The sequence below is a fragment of the Bombina bombina genome, chromosome 11 (assembly GCF_027579735.1).
Source record: "Bombina bombina isolate aBomBom1 chromosome 11, aBomBom1.pri, whole genome shotgun sequence".
NCBI classification, from domain to species: Eukaryota; Metazoa; Chordata; class Amphibia; order Anura; family Bombinatoridae; genus Bombina; species Bombina bombina.
Genome location: NC_069509.1, coordinates 122,168,389 through 122,183,648, shown reverse-complemented (window position 1 = coordinate 122,183,648; position 15,260 = coordinate 122,168,389). Strand labels below are relative to the sequence as shown.

Genomic DNA, 15,260 nt, shown 5'->3' with positions numbered 1-15,260 from the left:
TCGGACACTTCTGAGTAAAAGCAAGTATAATATTTTAACTACCCTTGCTGGGGAACTGTTACAACAGCCGGGTGGTAAAAAACTTATTCTTGGTGTCTGGGGGCCTTGATATTTAGAGCTGAGCAAATATAACTCCTTCAGAGCTCTTCCCATTTGTATCAATATATACAAATACTTTAGAGTGTCATACAGATTCACAACCACAGAAGTTTATTGAACTACAGCTAAATGGGGACACAAAGTAAAAGAGGTCCTAATCTAAGCACAAAATAAAATAGCATTTTATGACATAACAAAAATTATTACTGGAGTCAGTGGCTAACAATTAACAACTTCAACACCCTGTTGCGTTATGCTCCTTGTCTTGATCCCACACTGCATCAACTGCATAGAGATTGAGGTACAAGCAGGAAAACACTTGTACTTGAATATCACTGTCTCCATTAGACACTACAGATGAGCTCTCTACTGTGATGTATTCTATATTCTAAATACTGATTATTGAGGTGCGAACTTAGTACACAAATACAAAAGTTCAGCTATTATCTATGGCTTAATTCTGATGTTCCTGAAAAAGGACTAGATTTACATCTTCATAATATATGTAAACAAGCTATCAAGTCTGCAATGAAGGGCAAGAATCAATCTGTTAAGGACTGTCTCACAAAAGCCCAAGCAAAGAAAAAACTCTCGCAACCAGATATGGCAACTGTCTTGAAGACAGCCTTGAAGCCTGAAGAATCCAAAAATAGGACAGAAGGAGGACAAGAAGAACAACCTACATCCGTATCCAATACCCTTATCCAGCAAATTAAAGAGGTTTTCAAGGCGGAATTGAATGAAATCTGCACTACATGACCTAAAAAATGACATCCTGGGTATTGGACAAAGAACTTCAACCTTGAAAGATAAAGTTGATGAAATCCTCAAAGAATTGCCCGTTATCCAGACTACATTTGCAGAGCAACAAAGTCGAATAATACAATCAGAAAACCAGCTTGAAGACCTTGAAAATAGGTCATGAAGATCCAATATTCGACTAAGAAATCTACTGGAATCTTATGACAAATTAAATTTAAAATTTTCTGCAACCTTTTACCAGTTACGGAAGAAATGTACTTACTGATGGACAGAGCTCACAGAGCACTAAACATGCCCCAGAATCCTAATATACCTAGGGATGTCATAATTAAATTTAATTATTTCACCACCTACTTTAGGCTACAAGGAAAATGCCACAGTTTGACTTTGAGGGACACAGGCTCCAGTTTTTCACAGACCTGTAACCTATCACTTTGAAAAAGAGAATGGAGCTAAAACCAGTAATTACTTCTCTTTTAAAGGCACAAATTAAATATAGATTGGCCTTTCCCTTCAGACTCATATGTATCCACAATAGCAATACATACTTGTGTACCAACTTAGAGGAAGGTAAGAGGCGAGAGTAACGCTCCACCATTGCCACAAAGACCCCCAAGGAAACAGATCCAGCAAATATGGAATAAGGCCTCTAGAGACTCTTCCTTGCATGAGAGCTTGCAAAATTCTACTAGAAAGAGTCCAGAAACACTAAGGCAACCCATGACTTCTAGCTGAATATCATACCACAGAAGAAGTGGAAGATCCGTCTTGCTGACTTGTCCTATTGACAGTGATCAATATAGAACGTTAAACAATGTAGTTTAACTTACCAAAAGACTGCACGAAAAGCAGATAGAGGTTTTATGTTAAGGTTACGATTTTACAATATTATGTTTTATTTTGATTGGATAGATTATATTTACACAATAGTTAGGCTGACCATATTTCCTTGAGACAAAAACGGGACATTGAGCGGTCAAAAACGGGACGGGGTTAATATTCTTTATTTATATGAAATAAAGTAAGATTTTAACAAAAGTTAACTTTTATGACATGAATTTAAACTATTGAGCCAACATTTATCCTTCAGTGACAGAAGAACTCATACAAAAATTTTAGGTAGACGTAGAGCTAGAGGGGGTCTGTATTTCATCATGATTGTACCATGAATATTTGTCTGATGAAACAAATTTACACAGCAAATTTCGGTCTTTCAACACCATATAATAAAACTTCTCACACTCCATGGGCTGATGTATCATGTATATGAAATTATTTTTACTTAAAATTTGATGCACACAGAAAATTGGCAAATCTATATAAAAATAAAGCACAAATGTTCTGACTTATAAAGACACCCTATAAAATGCTTTTTATTATAACTGTTGTTAAGGGAAATAAAATTACTTATCCAATAACCATTCTAAAGACGAAGGTTCCCTCCATTAGATCACATCCATCATGACCCCCCCAATATTCATTAATATTAATATATATTATGGAACTTGTCTCAGACTCATTGTGACTTTTAAACAGATGGATAGCCAAGCCAAATTTGTTGTTTAAACAAAGAAAATCAAAGAGAACATGCTTATATAATAAGAAGAGCTGATTCTGAAGCTTGTGAACAAAAGTATTGCAATTTAATTTATCATACAAACAACAAACATGCTTTAAAAAAGTGAGATTATCTTATGTTGTCAAGGCAAATTCCCCCATATTAACTGATTTTAAAGGATAAAAGCCTCTGAACTTGCGTTTGGTTTGAATATCTGGATAGTAGTTGTAGATTTTTTTTTAGATGAGTTGCCCAAAATCATTGTTGCACATGTAAATGGTGGAAGAACTGATAAAAATGTGGAACTACATAGTTACTTGATAATAACCGTTATTTTATAACGTCTGTACTACAACCAGCACTGCAGCAGCATAATAATAATAAGCATATGATATAATAAATGACAATTAATTTAATTTAATTGATTGCCAGGCACAGACACTGGTCTTATCTTGGCCGTGCACAATTCTTGCAGAAGCTGAAGTTCAGAACATAGACTGTAGACAGTTGAATCGATCTACTTCCAGACCAGACCATAACACTAGTTTGTATGTTCACTTCACACGTCTGTGACACAAACAAGAAGAAGATGGCAACAAGAATTAACTCTCTGGTGTCTGGTGACACCAGCAGCGGCTTAAGGCAGATGATTGATCATCACATCAGATCCAGATGATGACTGACTGAATCTCATATATTTTTAGTCCGACTCCTGCCGACCCCTGTGCTGAGCCTGTCCTGAGTGTAAGTTACTAGTAAAGTATTGGCACTACTGCAGCTGAGCTAGCTAGTAATCTAACTTCCCTCACTCTGACCAGTGACCAGTCTCCCTCCTAGGCTCAGTACTGACCTACTGTCACTGACTCTTTATAGGCACCTATCAATGACATGCCCCTAATTTTGAAGAGCACGGGCGGCATAGACTGCTAAGACTGCATGAAGACTGCATGCTGTGGATCATGTGGGAACGGCCACCCAACCCCAACCCAGCTGCAGTTTAAAAAAAATTTAAGTGGTGTGTGTGCAATAAAAAAATTACACTTGCGCTGCCCGCACGGTCTGATAACCCTCAAAACGGGACAAAATGACTATTAATAAAGAAAAGACGGGACAGGGGAAAAAACATAAAATAACGGTACTGTCCCTTTCAAAACGGGACATATGGTCAGCCTAACAATAGTTAAATAATATATTTAAAATGTTCTGGAAGATTTACATGTCTAACTCAGATTATAGATACTAATAGCTTCAAGTCATTTAGAACGATTGAAGGAAAAAATTTCTAGCTTAAGGAATTATAGATGTTGAGTCGGTACCACCTTGAGACTAAATATTTCAATTAGGGCTTGTTTTGAGATAGACTGCCCTAAGAAGAATACTACAAAGGGCAATTAATTTAAAAACATTACATATAATAACTAAATAAATTATTGAATGATATATACTCTAGTTTAAATTACCTAAGGACCGATTGCATAGAACAGAAAATGGTTCTTTTTGATGTTCACATAATACAAATTTCTGTACCACTAGAATTACTCCCCAAATCATTTGAGTATAAACACAATTTGCTTAGTTTATTGTTATAAATAGTCATAACCCACCTGAGATGTGACAAAGAGTCATTGTCTGTTATTTGAAAAACAAGAATGTAAGTTTAGATGCCAGCCCCTTTTTGGTGAACAACCTGGGTTGTTCTTGCTGATTGGTGGATTAATTTAACCAACCAATAAACAAGTGCTGTCCAGGTCTGAACCAAAAAATAGATTAGATGCCTTCTTTTTCAAATAAAGATAGCAAGAGAACAAAGAAAAATTGATAGTAGGAGTAAATCAGAAAGTTGCTTAAAATTGCGTGCTCTATCTGAATCAGGAAAAAAAATTTTTTTGGTTCAGTGTCCATTTAAGGGTTCATTATGTTGGACAAAAGAAGGAAGAAAAGGGGGGAAAAATAATAAAAAAAATAATAATAGACGAACATCACAGAGATCTAACATTTGGATTAATGCCAAGTATTAATATAGTTCACAACGTTTTGGCCACTTGCATGTTCTGATACTTTTATTATACAATGGGAAACATATATAGTAGTAGATAGTAATATAAGTTTAAAATGGATACCGATCCTACAAATTGAGCTTGAGAAGAATAGCTTTAGGAGCTTTTGTTTGAACTGTTATTGTTAAAAAAAACAGAATTTTCCTAGATCAGAAGAATGTTACAGACGTCTAAGTTAAAAATAGACTAAATTTTAGCTACAGGATCAAGGAAAGAAGTTTTCAAAAACACTATGGGGCTGATTTATGAAAGTGCAAGCGGACATGATACAATGTAGCGTATCATGCCCGCCGCACATTGATAAATGCCAACAACATACACTGTCAGCATTTATCATTGCACACGCAGTTCTTGTAAACTGCTTGTGCAATGCCGCCCCCTGCAGATTCATGGCCAGGGGTGACAGAGGGTGTCAATCTGGCGGATTGATGTCTGCAGCCTCAGAGCAGGCAGACAAGTTATGGAGCAGCGGTCTTTAGACTGCTGCTTCATAACTACTGTTTCCAGCGAGCCTAAAGGCTCGCACGGAAACGGGGGGGCATCAAGCTCCATTGGAAGCTTGATAATTCGGCCCCTATGTTCGCACCAATAGATTAGTGTAAAAAATTATAGAATGTTTAAATATCATTCACAGATGCTCTTGTGTCATATAGTTGTTTTGTTTCTTAATATGTTTTCTCCATTTCCAGACTTTCTTTTTCTACTTCTGGTCACTCGTGGTCACCACTTTACTAGTAGTGATGTCGCGAATAGTTCGCCAGCGAATAGTTCCCGGCGAACATAGCATGTTCGCGTTCGCCGCGGCGGGCGAACATATGCGATGTTCGATCCGCCCCTATTCTTTATCATTGAGTAAACTTTGACCCTCTACCTTACAGTCACAAGACACATTACAGCCAATCAGCAGCAGACACTCCCTCCCAGACCCTCCCACCTCCTGGACAGCATCCATTTTAGATTCATTCGGAAGCTGCATTCTTAGTGAGAGGAGGGACAGTGTAGCTGCTGCTGATTTAATAGGGAAATCGATAGCTAGGGTAGTGTATTCAGTGTCCACTACAGTCCTGAAGGACTCATCTGATCTCTGCTGTAAGGACAGCACCCCAAAAAGCCCTTTTTAGGGCTAGAACATCAGTCTGCTTTTTTTTTTTTTTTTCCCTGTGTAATCTAATTGCAGTTGCCTGCCTGCCTGCCAGCGTGTGTGTCCGGCTCACAGCGTATACTGTGCCTACTTGCCCAGTGCCACCACTCATATCTGGTGTAACAGTAGTGTACATTTAAAAAAAACAACACTTTTTTGACTGTGAAATAATAGTAGACAGCTGCCAGTACCCAAGATGGCCGCCAATAAGGCAGATGGGGAGGGTTAGAGAGCTGTTTTGGGGGGGATCAGGGAGGTTGGTGGCTAAGGGGGGATGCTACACCACAGCATATGTAAATATGCTTAAAATTTTTTTTTTTTTAAAAAAAACCTTCTATTTTAGTACTGGCAGACATCATACCTGATGTTTTAAAGCACATTATTCCAAACAATTTAGGAATGTTAGGTGATTTATGCCCTTTATGGATTAAAACCAGACTCTGCATCAACTATGTAATTTTCCATGGGAGTTTTGCCATGGATCCCCCTCCGGCATGCCACAGTCCAGGTGTTAGTCCCCTTGAAACAACTTTTCCAACACTATTGTGGCCAGAAAGAGTCCCTGTGCCTATTGAAGTCTATGGCAGTTCGCCCGTTCGTGAACTTTTGCGGAACTTCGCGTCTGCCGTTCGCGAACCCAAATTTTTAGGTTCGCGACATCACTATTTACTAGTCTTTTTGAGGTGGGGAGTTGTGTTACTTATCTACGATGCTCTGCAAAAGTGATGCTAAATGCTCTCCAGCTACGGTTAAATACATTATGCTCACAATATAAGCTGTCACTTAAACACAAATATGTCATTTAAAATATTATCACACAATGTTAGAGAGTTACATTTACATGTCAAGAGAAAAAAAATTGCAGAATATAAAGCCAGTAAAGCCCATATTATTATTCTACAAGAAAAACATTTCACATCTGCCCATACTCCAAAATATTGCGATAATGTTTTTCCAGTCCAGTACCATGCTATTAGTTAAAAAAAAAAGGGGTCTCCATTATACTTACATTCAGCTATTAATTTCCAGGAGGAGGAAGTAATCAGAGATCCTGAAGGCAGATTTATTATACTTAAAGGAAAAAATACAAGGCATTTCCATGGTCTTAGGAAATGTATATGCCCCAAATGAAAGCCAAGATAGATTCATATCTAAAATTAGCAAATTTTTAACCTCCTGGAAAAATAATATAAAATAGTATTAGCAGGCAACTTTAATTTAACAGTTAATGATCACTTAAGAGAGATTGCCGTCTCCAACTACACCCGGGAAAAAAATACTAAGTGACTTTATTTTAGACCATAATCTAATAGATAGTTAATGGATTTGTAATAGAAAAAACAAACGGCTAGATTACGAGTTGTGCGTTAGGGTAAAAAAGCAGCGTTAAGAGGTCCTAACGCTGCTTTTTTACGCCCGCTGGTATTACGAGTCTTGAAGGTTTAGGGGCACTGCACACTTTTTTGGCCTTACCACAAAACGACTTACGTAACCTTCTTAAAGTCTTTTTTCTATGGGACTTCCAAAGCGCCGGTATTACGAGTCTGTCCTACCTTCACTTATTAACCCCTAATCTGGCGCCCCCAACATCCCCGCCACTATAATAAACCTATTAACCCCTAAACCGCCGCACTCCCACCTGGCAAACATTAGTTAAATATTATTAACCCCTAATCTGCCGTCCCCAACATCGCCGCCACCTACCTACATTTATTAACCCCTAATCTGCCGCCCCCAACGCCGCTGCCACTATATTAAAGTTATTAAACCCTAAACCTAACACCCACTAACTTAAATATAATTTAAATAAATCTAAATAAAATTACTATCATTAACTTCATTATTCCTATTTAAAACTAAATACTTACCTATAAAATAAACCCTAAGCTAGCTACAATATAACTAATAGTTACATTGTATCTAGCTTAGGGTTTATTTTAATTTTACAGGCAAGTTTGTATTTATTTTAACTAGGTAGAATAGTTACTGAATAATTATTAACTATTTACTAACTAACTAGCTAAAATAAATACAAATTTACCTGTAAAATAAAACCTAACCTAAGTTACACTAACACCTAACACTACACTATAATTAAATTAATTAACTAAATTAAATACAATTACCTAAATTAAATTAAATTAGTTAAAGTACAAAACCCCCCCACTAAATTACAAAAAATAATAAACAAATTACAGATATTTAAACTAATTACACCTAATCTAATAGCCTACACAAAATAAAAAAAAAAAACCCTAGCCTAAACTAAATTACCAATAGCCCTTAAAAGGGCCTTTTGCGGGGCATTGCCCCAAAGTAATCAGCTCTTTTACCTGTAAAACAAACAATACAAACAACCCCCCCAACAGTAAAACCCACCACCCACACAACCAACCCCCCAAATAAAATACTAACTAAAAACCTAAGCTCCCCATTGCCCTGAAAAGGGCATTTGGATGGGCGTTGCCCTTAAAAGGGCAGTTAGCTCTTTTGCCGCCCAAACCCTAATCTAAAAAATAAAACCCACCCAATACACCCTTAAAAAACCTAACACTAACCCCCTGGAGATCGACTTACCGGGAGACATCTTCATCCAAGCCAGGCCGAAGCCCTCAACGAAGCCGGAAGAAGTCTTCATCCAAGCCGGGCGAAGTGGTCCTCCAGACAGGCAGAAGTCTTCATCCAGACGGCATCTTCTATCTTCATCCATCCGGCGCAGAGTAGGTCCATCTTCAAGACATCCGACACGGAGCATCCTCTTCTGCCGACGGACTAACGACGAACAAAGGTATCTTTAAGTGACGTCATCCAAGATGGCGTCCCTTAGATTCCGATTGGCTGATAGAATTCTATCAGCCAATCGGAAATTAAGGTAGAAAAAGATCCAATCAGCCAATAGGATTGAGCTCGCATTCTATTGGCTGTTCCAAGCTAATAGAATGCAAGCTAAATCTTATTGGCTGATTGGATCAGCCAATAGGATTTTTTCTACCTTAATTCCGATTGGCTGATAGAATTCTATCAGCCAATTGGAATCTAAGGGATGCCATCTTGGATTACCTTCATTCGTTGTTAGTCCGTCGGCAGAAGAGGATGCTCCACGTCGGATGTCTTGAAGATGGACCCGCTCCGCGCCGGATGGATGAAGATAGAAGATGCTGCCTGGATGAAGACTTCTGCCCGTCTGGAGGACCACTTCGCCCGGCTTGGATGAAGACTTCTCCCGGCTTCGTTGAGGACTTCGGCCCGGCTTGGATGAAGACGTCTCCCGGTAAGTCGATCTTCAGGGGGTTAGTGTTAGGCTTTTTTAAGGGTGTACTGGGTGGGTTTTATGTTTAGGTTAGGGACTTTGGGCGGCAAAAGAGCTAAATGCCCTTTTAAGGGCAATGGGGAGCTTAGGTTTTTTTAGATAGTATTTTATTTGGGGGGTTGGTTGTGTGGGTGGTGGGTTTTACTGTTGGGGGGGTTGTTTGTATTTTTTTTTTACAGGTAAAAGAGCTGATTACTTTGGGGGCAATGCCCCACAAAAGGCCCTTTTAAGGGCTATTGGTAGTTTAGTTTAGGCTAGGTTTTTTTTTATTTTGGGGGGGGATTTTTTATTTTAATAGGGCTATTAGATTATGTGTAATTAGTTTAAATATCTGTAGATTGTTTATTATTTTCTGTAACTTAGTGGGTGGGGGGGGTTTGTACTTTAGCTAATTTAATTTAATTTATCTAAGTGTATGTAATTTATTTAATTGTATTTAATTTAGTAAATGTATTTAATTATATAGTGTAGTGTTAGGTGTTATTGTAACTTAGGTTAGGTTTTATTTTACAGGTAAATTTGTATTTATTTTAGCTAGGTAGTTATTAAATAGTTAATAACTATTTAATAACTATTCTACCTAGTTAAAATAAATACAAACTTGCATGTAAAATAAAAATAAACCCTAAGATAGCTACAATGTAACTATTAGTTATATTGTAGCTAGCTTAGGGTTTATTTTATAGGTAAGTATTTAGTTTTAAATAGAAATAATTTAGTTAATGATAGGAATATTTATTTAGATTTATTTAAATTATATTTAAGTTAGTGGGTGTTAGGTTTAGGGTTAGACAGGTTTAGGGGTTAATAACTTTAATATAGTGGCGGCGACGTTGGGGTGGCCGATTAGGCGTTAATAAATATAATGTGGGTGTCGGCAACATTGGGGGTGGCAGATTAGGGGTTAATAAATAGTATGTAGGTGTCGGCGATGTTGGGGGCAGCAGATTAGGGGTTAATACATATAATGTAGGTGGCGGCGGTGTCCGGAGCGGCAGATTAGGGGTTAATAATATAATGCAGGTGTCTGCGATGTTGGGGGCGGCATATTAGGGGTTAATAAGTGTAGGATTAGGGGTGTTTAGACTCGGGGTTCATGTTAGGGTGTTAGGTGTAGACATAACTTTTATTTCCCCATAGGAATCAATGGGGCTGCGTTAGTGAGTTTTACGCTGCTTTTTTGCAGGTGTTAGAATTTTTTTCAGCCAGCTCTCCACGTTGATTCCTATGGGGAAATTGTGCACGAGCACGTTACACCAGCTCACCGCTGACTTAAGCAGCGCTGGTATTGGAGTGCGGTAATGAGCAAAATTTTGCTCAACGCTCACTTCTTGTCTTTTAACGACGGGTTTCTGAAAACTCGTAATACCAGCGCTGTAGGGAAGTGAGGGAAAACTGCTCATTAGCACCGCATAGCCTCTAACGCAAAACTCATAATCTAGGTGAAAGATTTTACGTATTATTCTGCAGCTCATAAATCCTTCTACAGGATTGATTATATTTTCATTAGTCAGATATTATTCCCTCTTATGACAAATACTGCGATAACACAAACAACATGGTCTAATCACTCCATGGTTGAGGTTTCTTTAAGAGGTTTTTTTTTACCCTTCACAAACTAGATCTTGGTCTCTAGACCCATCCCTGTTGCGAAATGATTTAGTCTGCCAAAAACTCACAAAACACATTAGAGACTTTATGAAAGATAATAAGGTAAAATAATCTATTATATGTATGGAAGCACTTAAAGCTTACCTCAGAGGTATACTAATCGAGGAGAAAGTGTCTATTAATAAAGTTAAAAGTAGCTTTACTCAAAAAAAAAAAATAGAAAACCTTCATAGGGAACATATTGAGACCAGATCACAGAATATAGCTAACACACTAAAATCTAAAAAGGAAGAACTAGATAAGTTATTAAATTAAGAAGCTTTAGCATCCCTCAGGATTGTAGATGCACAATATTTTGTTTACGCGAATATGCCAGATCGTATGATGGCTAGGAAAATCAGAAACATTACTAGAACTAATTTGTTTCCACAATTATCAGTAATCCCTCAAAAACAGCCAAGGCATTTGCGGTTTTTTATCCAAACTTTATAATCTGAAACAAGATTGTAATGTGAACAGACCCAAGCAGATTGTTTTTTTTTTAGACAACTGCAGCCTCCCTAAATTAGGTAAGGAAGACACATCATATCTAAATACTCCTATTACACAAAAAGAGCAATTGCCATTAAACAACTAAAAAGCAATAAGGCACCTGGGCCTGATGGCTATTCAGATGGTTTCTATAAAAAATTTGCCCTCAAACTGATTCCACAAATGGTAGAATCTTAACGTTATGCTACAGTGGGGAAAAATACCTTCAGATCTACTTTCAGCTAGAATTAGTATAGTGCCAAAGCCAGGAAAAGATCAATTTAATTGTAAAAATTATAGACCTATTTGATTGATAAATCAAGAACTTAAGCTCTTTACAAAAATTTTAGCAACAAGATTAAACCCAATATTACCAAAGATAATCTCAAATAATCAAGTAGGTTTCATCCAAGGTAGAGAAGCCCCAGACAACGTTAGAAGAGTAATAAACTTGATAGATTTTGTAATCAGAGAAAAATGCCTTCTCTGTTCCTATCTATAAATGCAGGTAAGGCATTTGATAGAGTACTATGGGACTATATGTTCTTAACTTTGAGTCACTTTGGCATCAGAGGCAATTTTTTTGAAAGCAATACAGACAATTTATACAACACCATCAGCATTCCTTAAAGTTGCAGGATATCAATCCAAAACAATAAATATTTGAAACGGGACTAGGCAAAGGTGTCCACTCTCACCCTTATTATTTACATTTTGCATAGAGCCCTTAGCGGCTATCATCAGAAACCATAACGACATAGCGGGTATTCATACTGGGAAAAATACGCACATACTTTCTTTATTCACAGATGATGTTATCCTAACAATTTCTAAACCAATGCTTCCTTGCTTCATTTATATGCTTTACTCTCAAAATTTAGCAAGCTTTCAGGTTACAAAATAAAAAATGACAAATGTGAGGCAATTGAGGTAAATTTACCAGAGCATACAAAGAAACTTTTAGAAATCAATTTTGACTTCAAATGGGCGTCCAAAGTGATCAAATACTTGGGAATATTAATACCAAACTCAATAAATTATTTAAACTTAATTATTCCCCCTTATATACACATTTAAAAAAAGAAATAAAAAAAATGGACCTCATACAATACTCATTTTATGGGAAAATAGTGGTTAGCAAAAAGGTAATACTACCAAAATTATTGTACTTATTTAGATCTCTGCCAATTTCTATAAACTCAAAGGATATTCGAGATATGCAGAAAAACCTCCTGGAGTTTATTTGGTCATATAAGAGAGCAAGAATCAACAAGAATACATTGCTGAGAAATAAGAAAGAAGGAGGGATTGGGGTTCCAGACCTACAATATTATTTTAACACAGCTAGATTAGCACAAACCACTCTTTGGAACTATATTAACAATGATATAGCATGGGTACAACTGGAAAGCGAATTGATCAATTTAAACCCTATTTACCAGATACTCTGGACTCCAAAAAAGGATAGACCAATAGAGTGGTTAATTTATATTGTAATTACACTTACTATAAAACTATGGGACAATTTACAAGCAAAATTTAACCTAGTTAATCATAATTCACTGATTACACCATTAGTATCACCAGTAACTAAGATTGAGACTACTACAAGAAATATTTGGGCGAATTAGGGCCTTTATCACATTGCAGATGTGTGTACTGGAGCTGACATTTTAACATTTGCGCAATATAATAACATACCACCTAGTCTTCCAAACTCTTGGTATCATTACCTACAACTCCTATCAATAATGAATTAAAAAAAAAAAAAAAAAACACAGACTGAACTCACGTATTTTGAAAAATTATGCATCACCTCTCATAGATCCAAAGGAACGATCTCAAATATATACAATATTTAATGCACGAAACAAACATCTACTAAACTTAACTTTATTCAGAAATGGGAAGCTGAGGGACAATTCTCAAATGACATAAAGGAGTGGGCTGACTCTATCAAGAAGGGGTTATCCTGCTCTATTAATGCAAACTTAAAAGAGAACTACATTAAGGTGTTATATAGATGGTACTTACACCCCAGTAGGCTTAAATGGAGTAATCCAACACAACAAATATGTTACTGTGGTTGTAAAGAAACAGGGATACATATTCACTTGTGGTGGACCTGCCCTGAAGTAAAAAACGTTGGATACAAACAAATGAGCTTCTTGGTGAGGTTTTTGACAAACACATAATTTGAAACATGGAGCAAGCTCTATTACATTTTCCGATCTAAGGCCTTCCCGGGAGATCAATTAAGTTAGGGGGTTAATTTGTACTGCAGTTAAAACTACAATAGCAAAATATTTGAAAAATTTATTACCACACTTTGAAATAATTATGAATAAAACTAAATATTATCACCAAATGAAAATTATTCCTTCCACAATATTGGATAAGAGATCTGATTATTTGGAGGTATGGGAGGATTAGATAATCTGGGATGATAAACAAAGAATGCAAAATAGGCAAAGTATTAGATAGGACAAATATACCAGGTGTTTATTTTGTTAACAAGTAGGCTACGGGTGACCACTCCTCTCTCTCTTTTCTTTAACTATACCACTACCTCTTTTCTTTCTTATCTTTCTACTCTTTACTTTAACTGTTTTTCTTTTATCCTTTGGATTCTGTACACCAAAGGAATTCCTTTTGAAATAAAGTTTTTCCTAGCAGGGATAGCTTCCCTGATTCGTAACTGTATGTTTATGCTCTAAGTAGAAGACAGTACAGCAATACAGTTTCTGTTATTGTTACAACACAAAACTATTTACATTTTATTATGTACTGTGACTATATTCAAATTGTTTGTAATAATATAATATTGGCAAACTATAATAAAAAATATTTCAACATAAATAGGAGTAGATCTGTAAATGTAGGCAGAAGGCCAGTCCCTGCGATGCAAAATTATAAAGGAGCTATGAAGGATTTCCCATGAGGCAAAACTATTGTATCACAAACCATACTCCAATATACCCCTCTGACAAGCTCTGTACTCTGAGGGGAACCGGGCCTCAATATGCAATGAAAACTCCTTTCTCAGAAGAACACTGCACATCTTCATTCTTCAACCACCTCCAACAGAGGAAACAAAAAAGACTAAGGTATGTGTGAGGTGGGAGGGGATTTATATTGCTCTTGAAGTTTGGGAATCTTTGCCTCCTCCTAGGGGTAGAGAAGTAATTCCCAAGAGTAAAGGATTGTGGACTCTAACCACCTGTATGAAAGAAATTAGAGCTGGTTATTACAATAATACACTTATGTAGTTACATGGTACATCTGTATCATACATACTTTGAATCTCTGGATATTTTGTCATCAGTAACAATGCCCAGCTTAGGGTTGTGGATGTTGTCTCAGTTCCAGCTGCTAGAAGGTCTAAAGCCGAATACGTCAAGTTTCCATAATGGAAGTAAGTGTTTAAGTTTGATGATTCCTTAAAGGATAGAATGATGTTGTTATAAGATAAAATTAATAATAAGGAATAAATTGTCAAATATAAAGCTTTTAATTGTAAGAATTCAAGTTATAGCGGAAATTTTATTTTGTTAATGATCTTTACTAATGTATATTCTCTCATAGGTAGTAAAGCTTTTTTACCATCAATCTTATAACTGATGAATATCCTATTATGACACTTATTATGCTATTTCCAATTTTTATTGTACACAGGAAAATAGAGTACTAGCTCCACCGGTACATCTAAAAGAATCACTTTCTGCAAGCACAGGACAGTGTTCTGGCTTCTCAAGAAAATAAAGCTTTAGACGCATTGTAGGTCTAAGATCTGCAAAAATGAATAATAAGTGATGTGACTTGGCATTTACTTAGCTCTGGTAGGGAACATGTGAGACTATGCAGGGAGGACTAGGCTTTGTTCAGGTCATGTCCAGGAATGAGTATATACAGGTGTATTTTGGCCAGGACAACTAAGCCTACACCTAGGGGATAGCATTTTTTAAAGGGTAGTTCTATTGCATGATGCCTTCTCACTCCTAAGTGTATTACAAATCAATGGTCCATCGTTGTCTAATGGAATGCATAAAACCTCCATGAGTCCCTGATGGTTGTAAGAAATTCATTAGGTAAATATCAGTTAAAATTTTTGTGATAGGAGGGTTCCTTAGTACATAGAATTGCAAAAAAAACTCAATACACCACTGGGTATATATCTTTAGAGTCCTCATT

The 15,260-nt window shown here is 36.6% G+C and overlaps 1 protein-coding gene across 2 annotated transcripts in view; it reads right to left on the bottom strand.

Moving 5' to 3' along the window:
• Positions 1-15,260, bottom strand: part of LOC128642402 (cytochrome P450 2K1) — a 316,728-nt gene that overhangs the window by 47,382 nt on the left and 254,086 nt on the right. For both annotated transcript variants that reach the window (XM_053695165.1, XM_053695166.1), the window contains one exon: positions 14,367-14,508. In XM_053695165.1, coding sequence (XP_053551140.1) covers positions 14,367-14,508 — 142 coding nt within the window. The remainder of the gene's footprint in view (positions 1-14,366; positions 14,509-15,260) is intronic.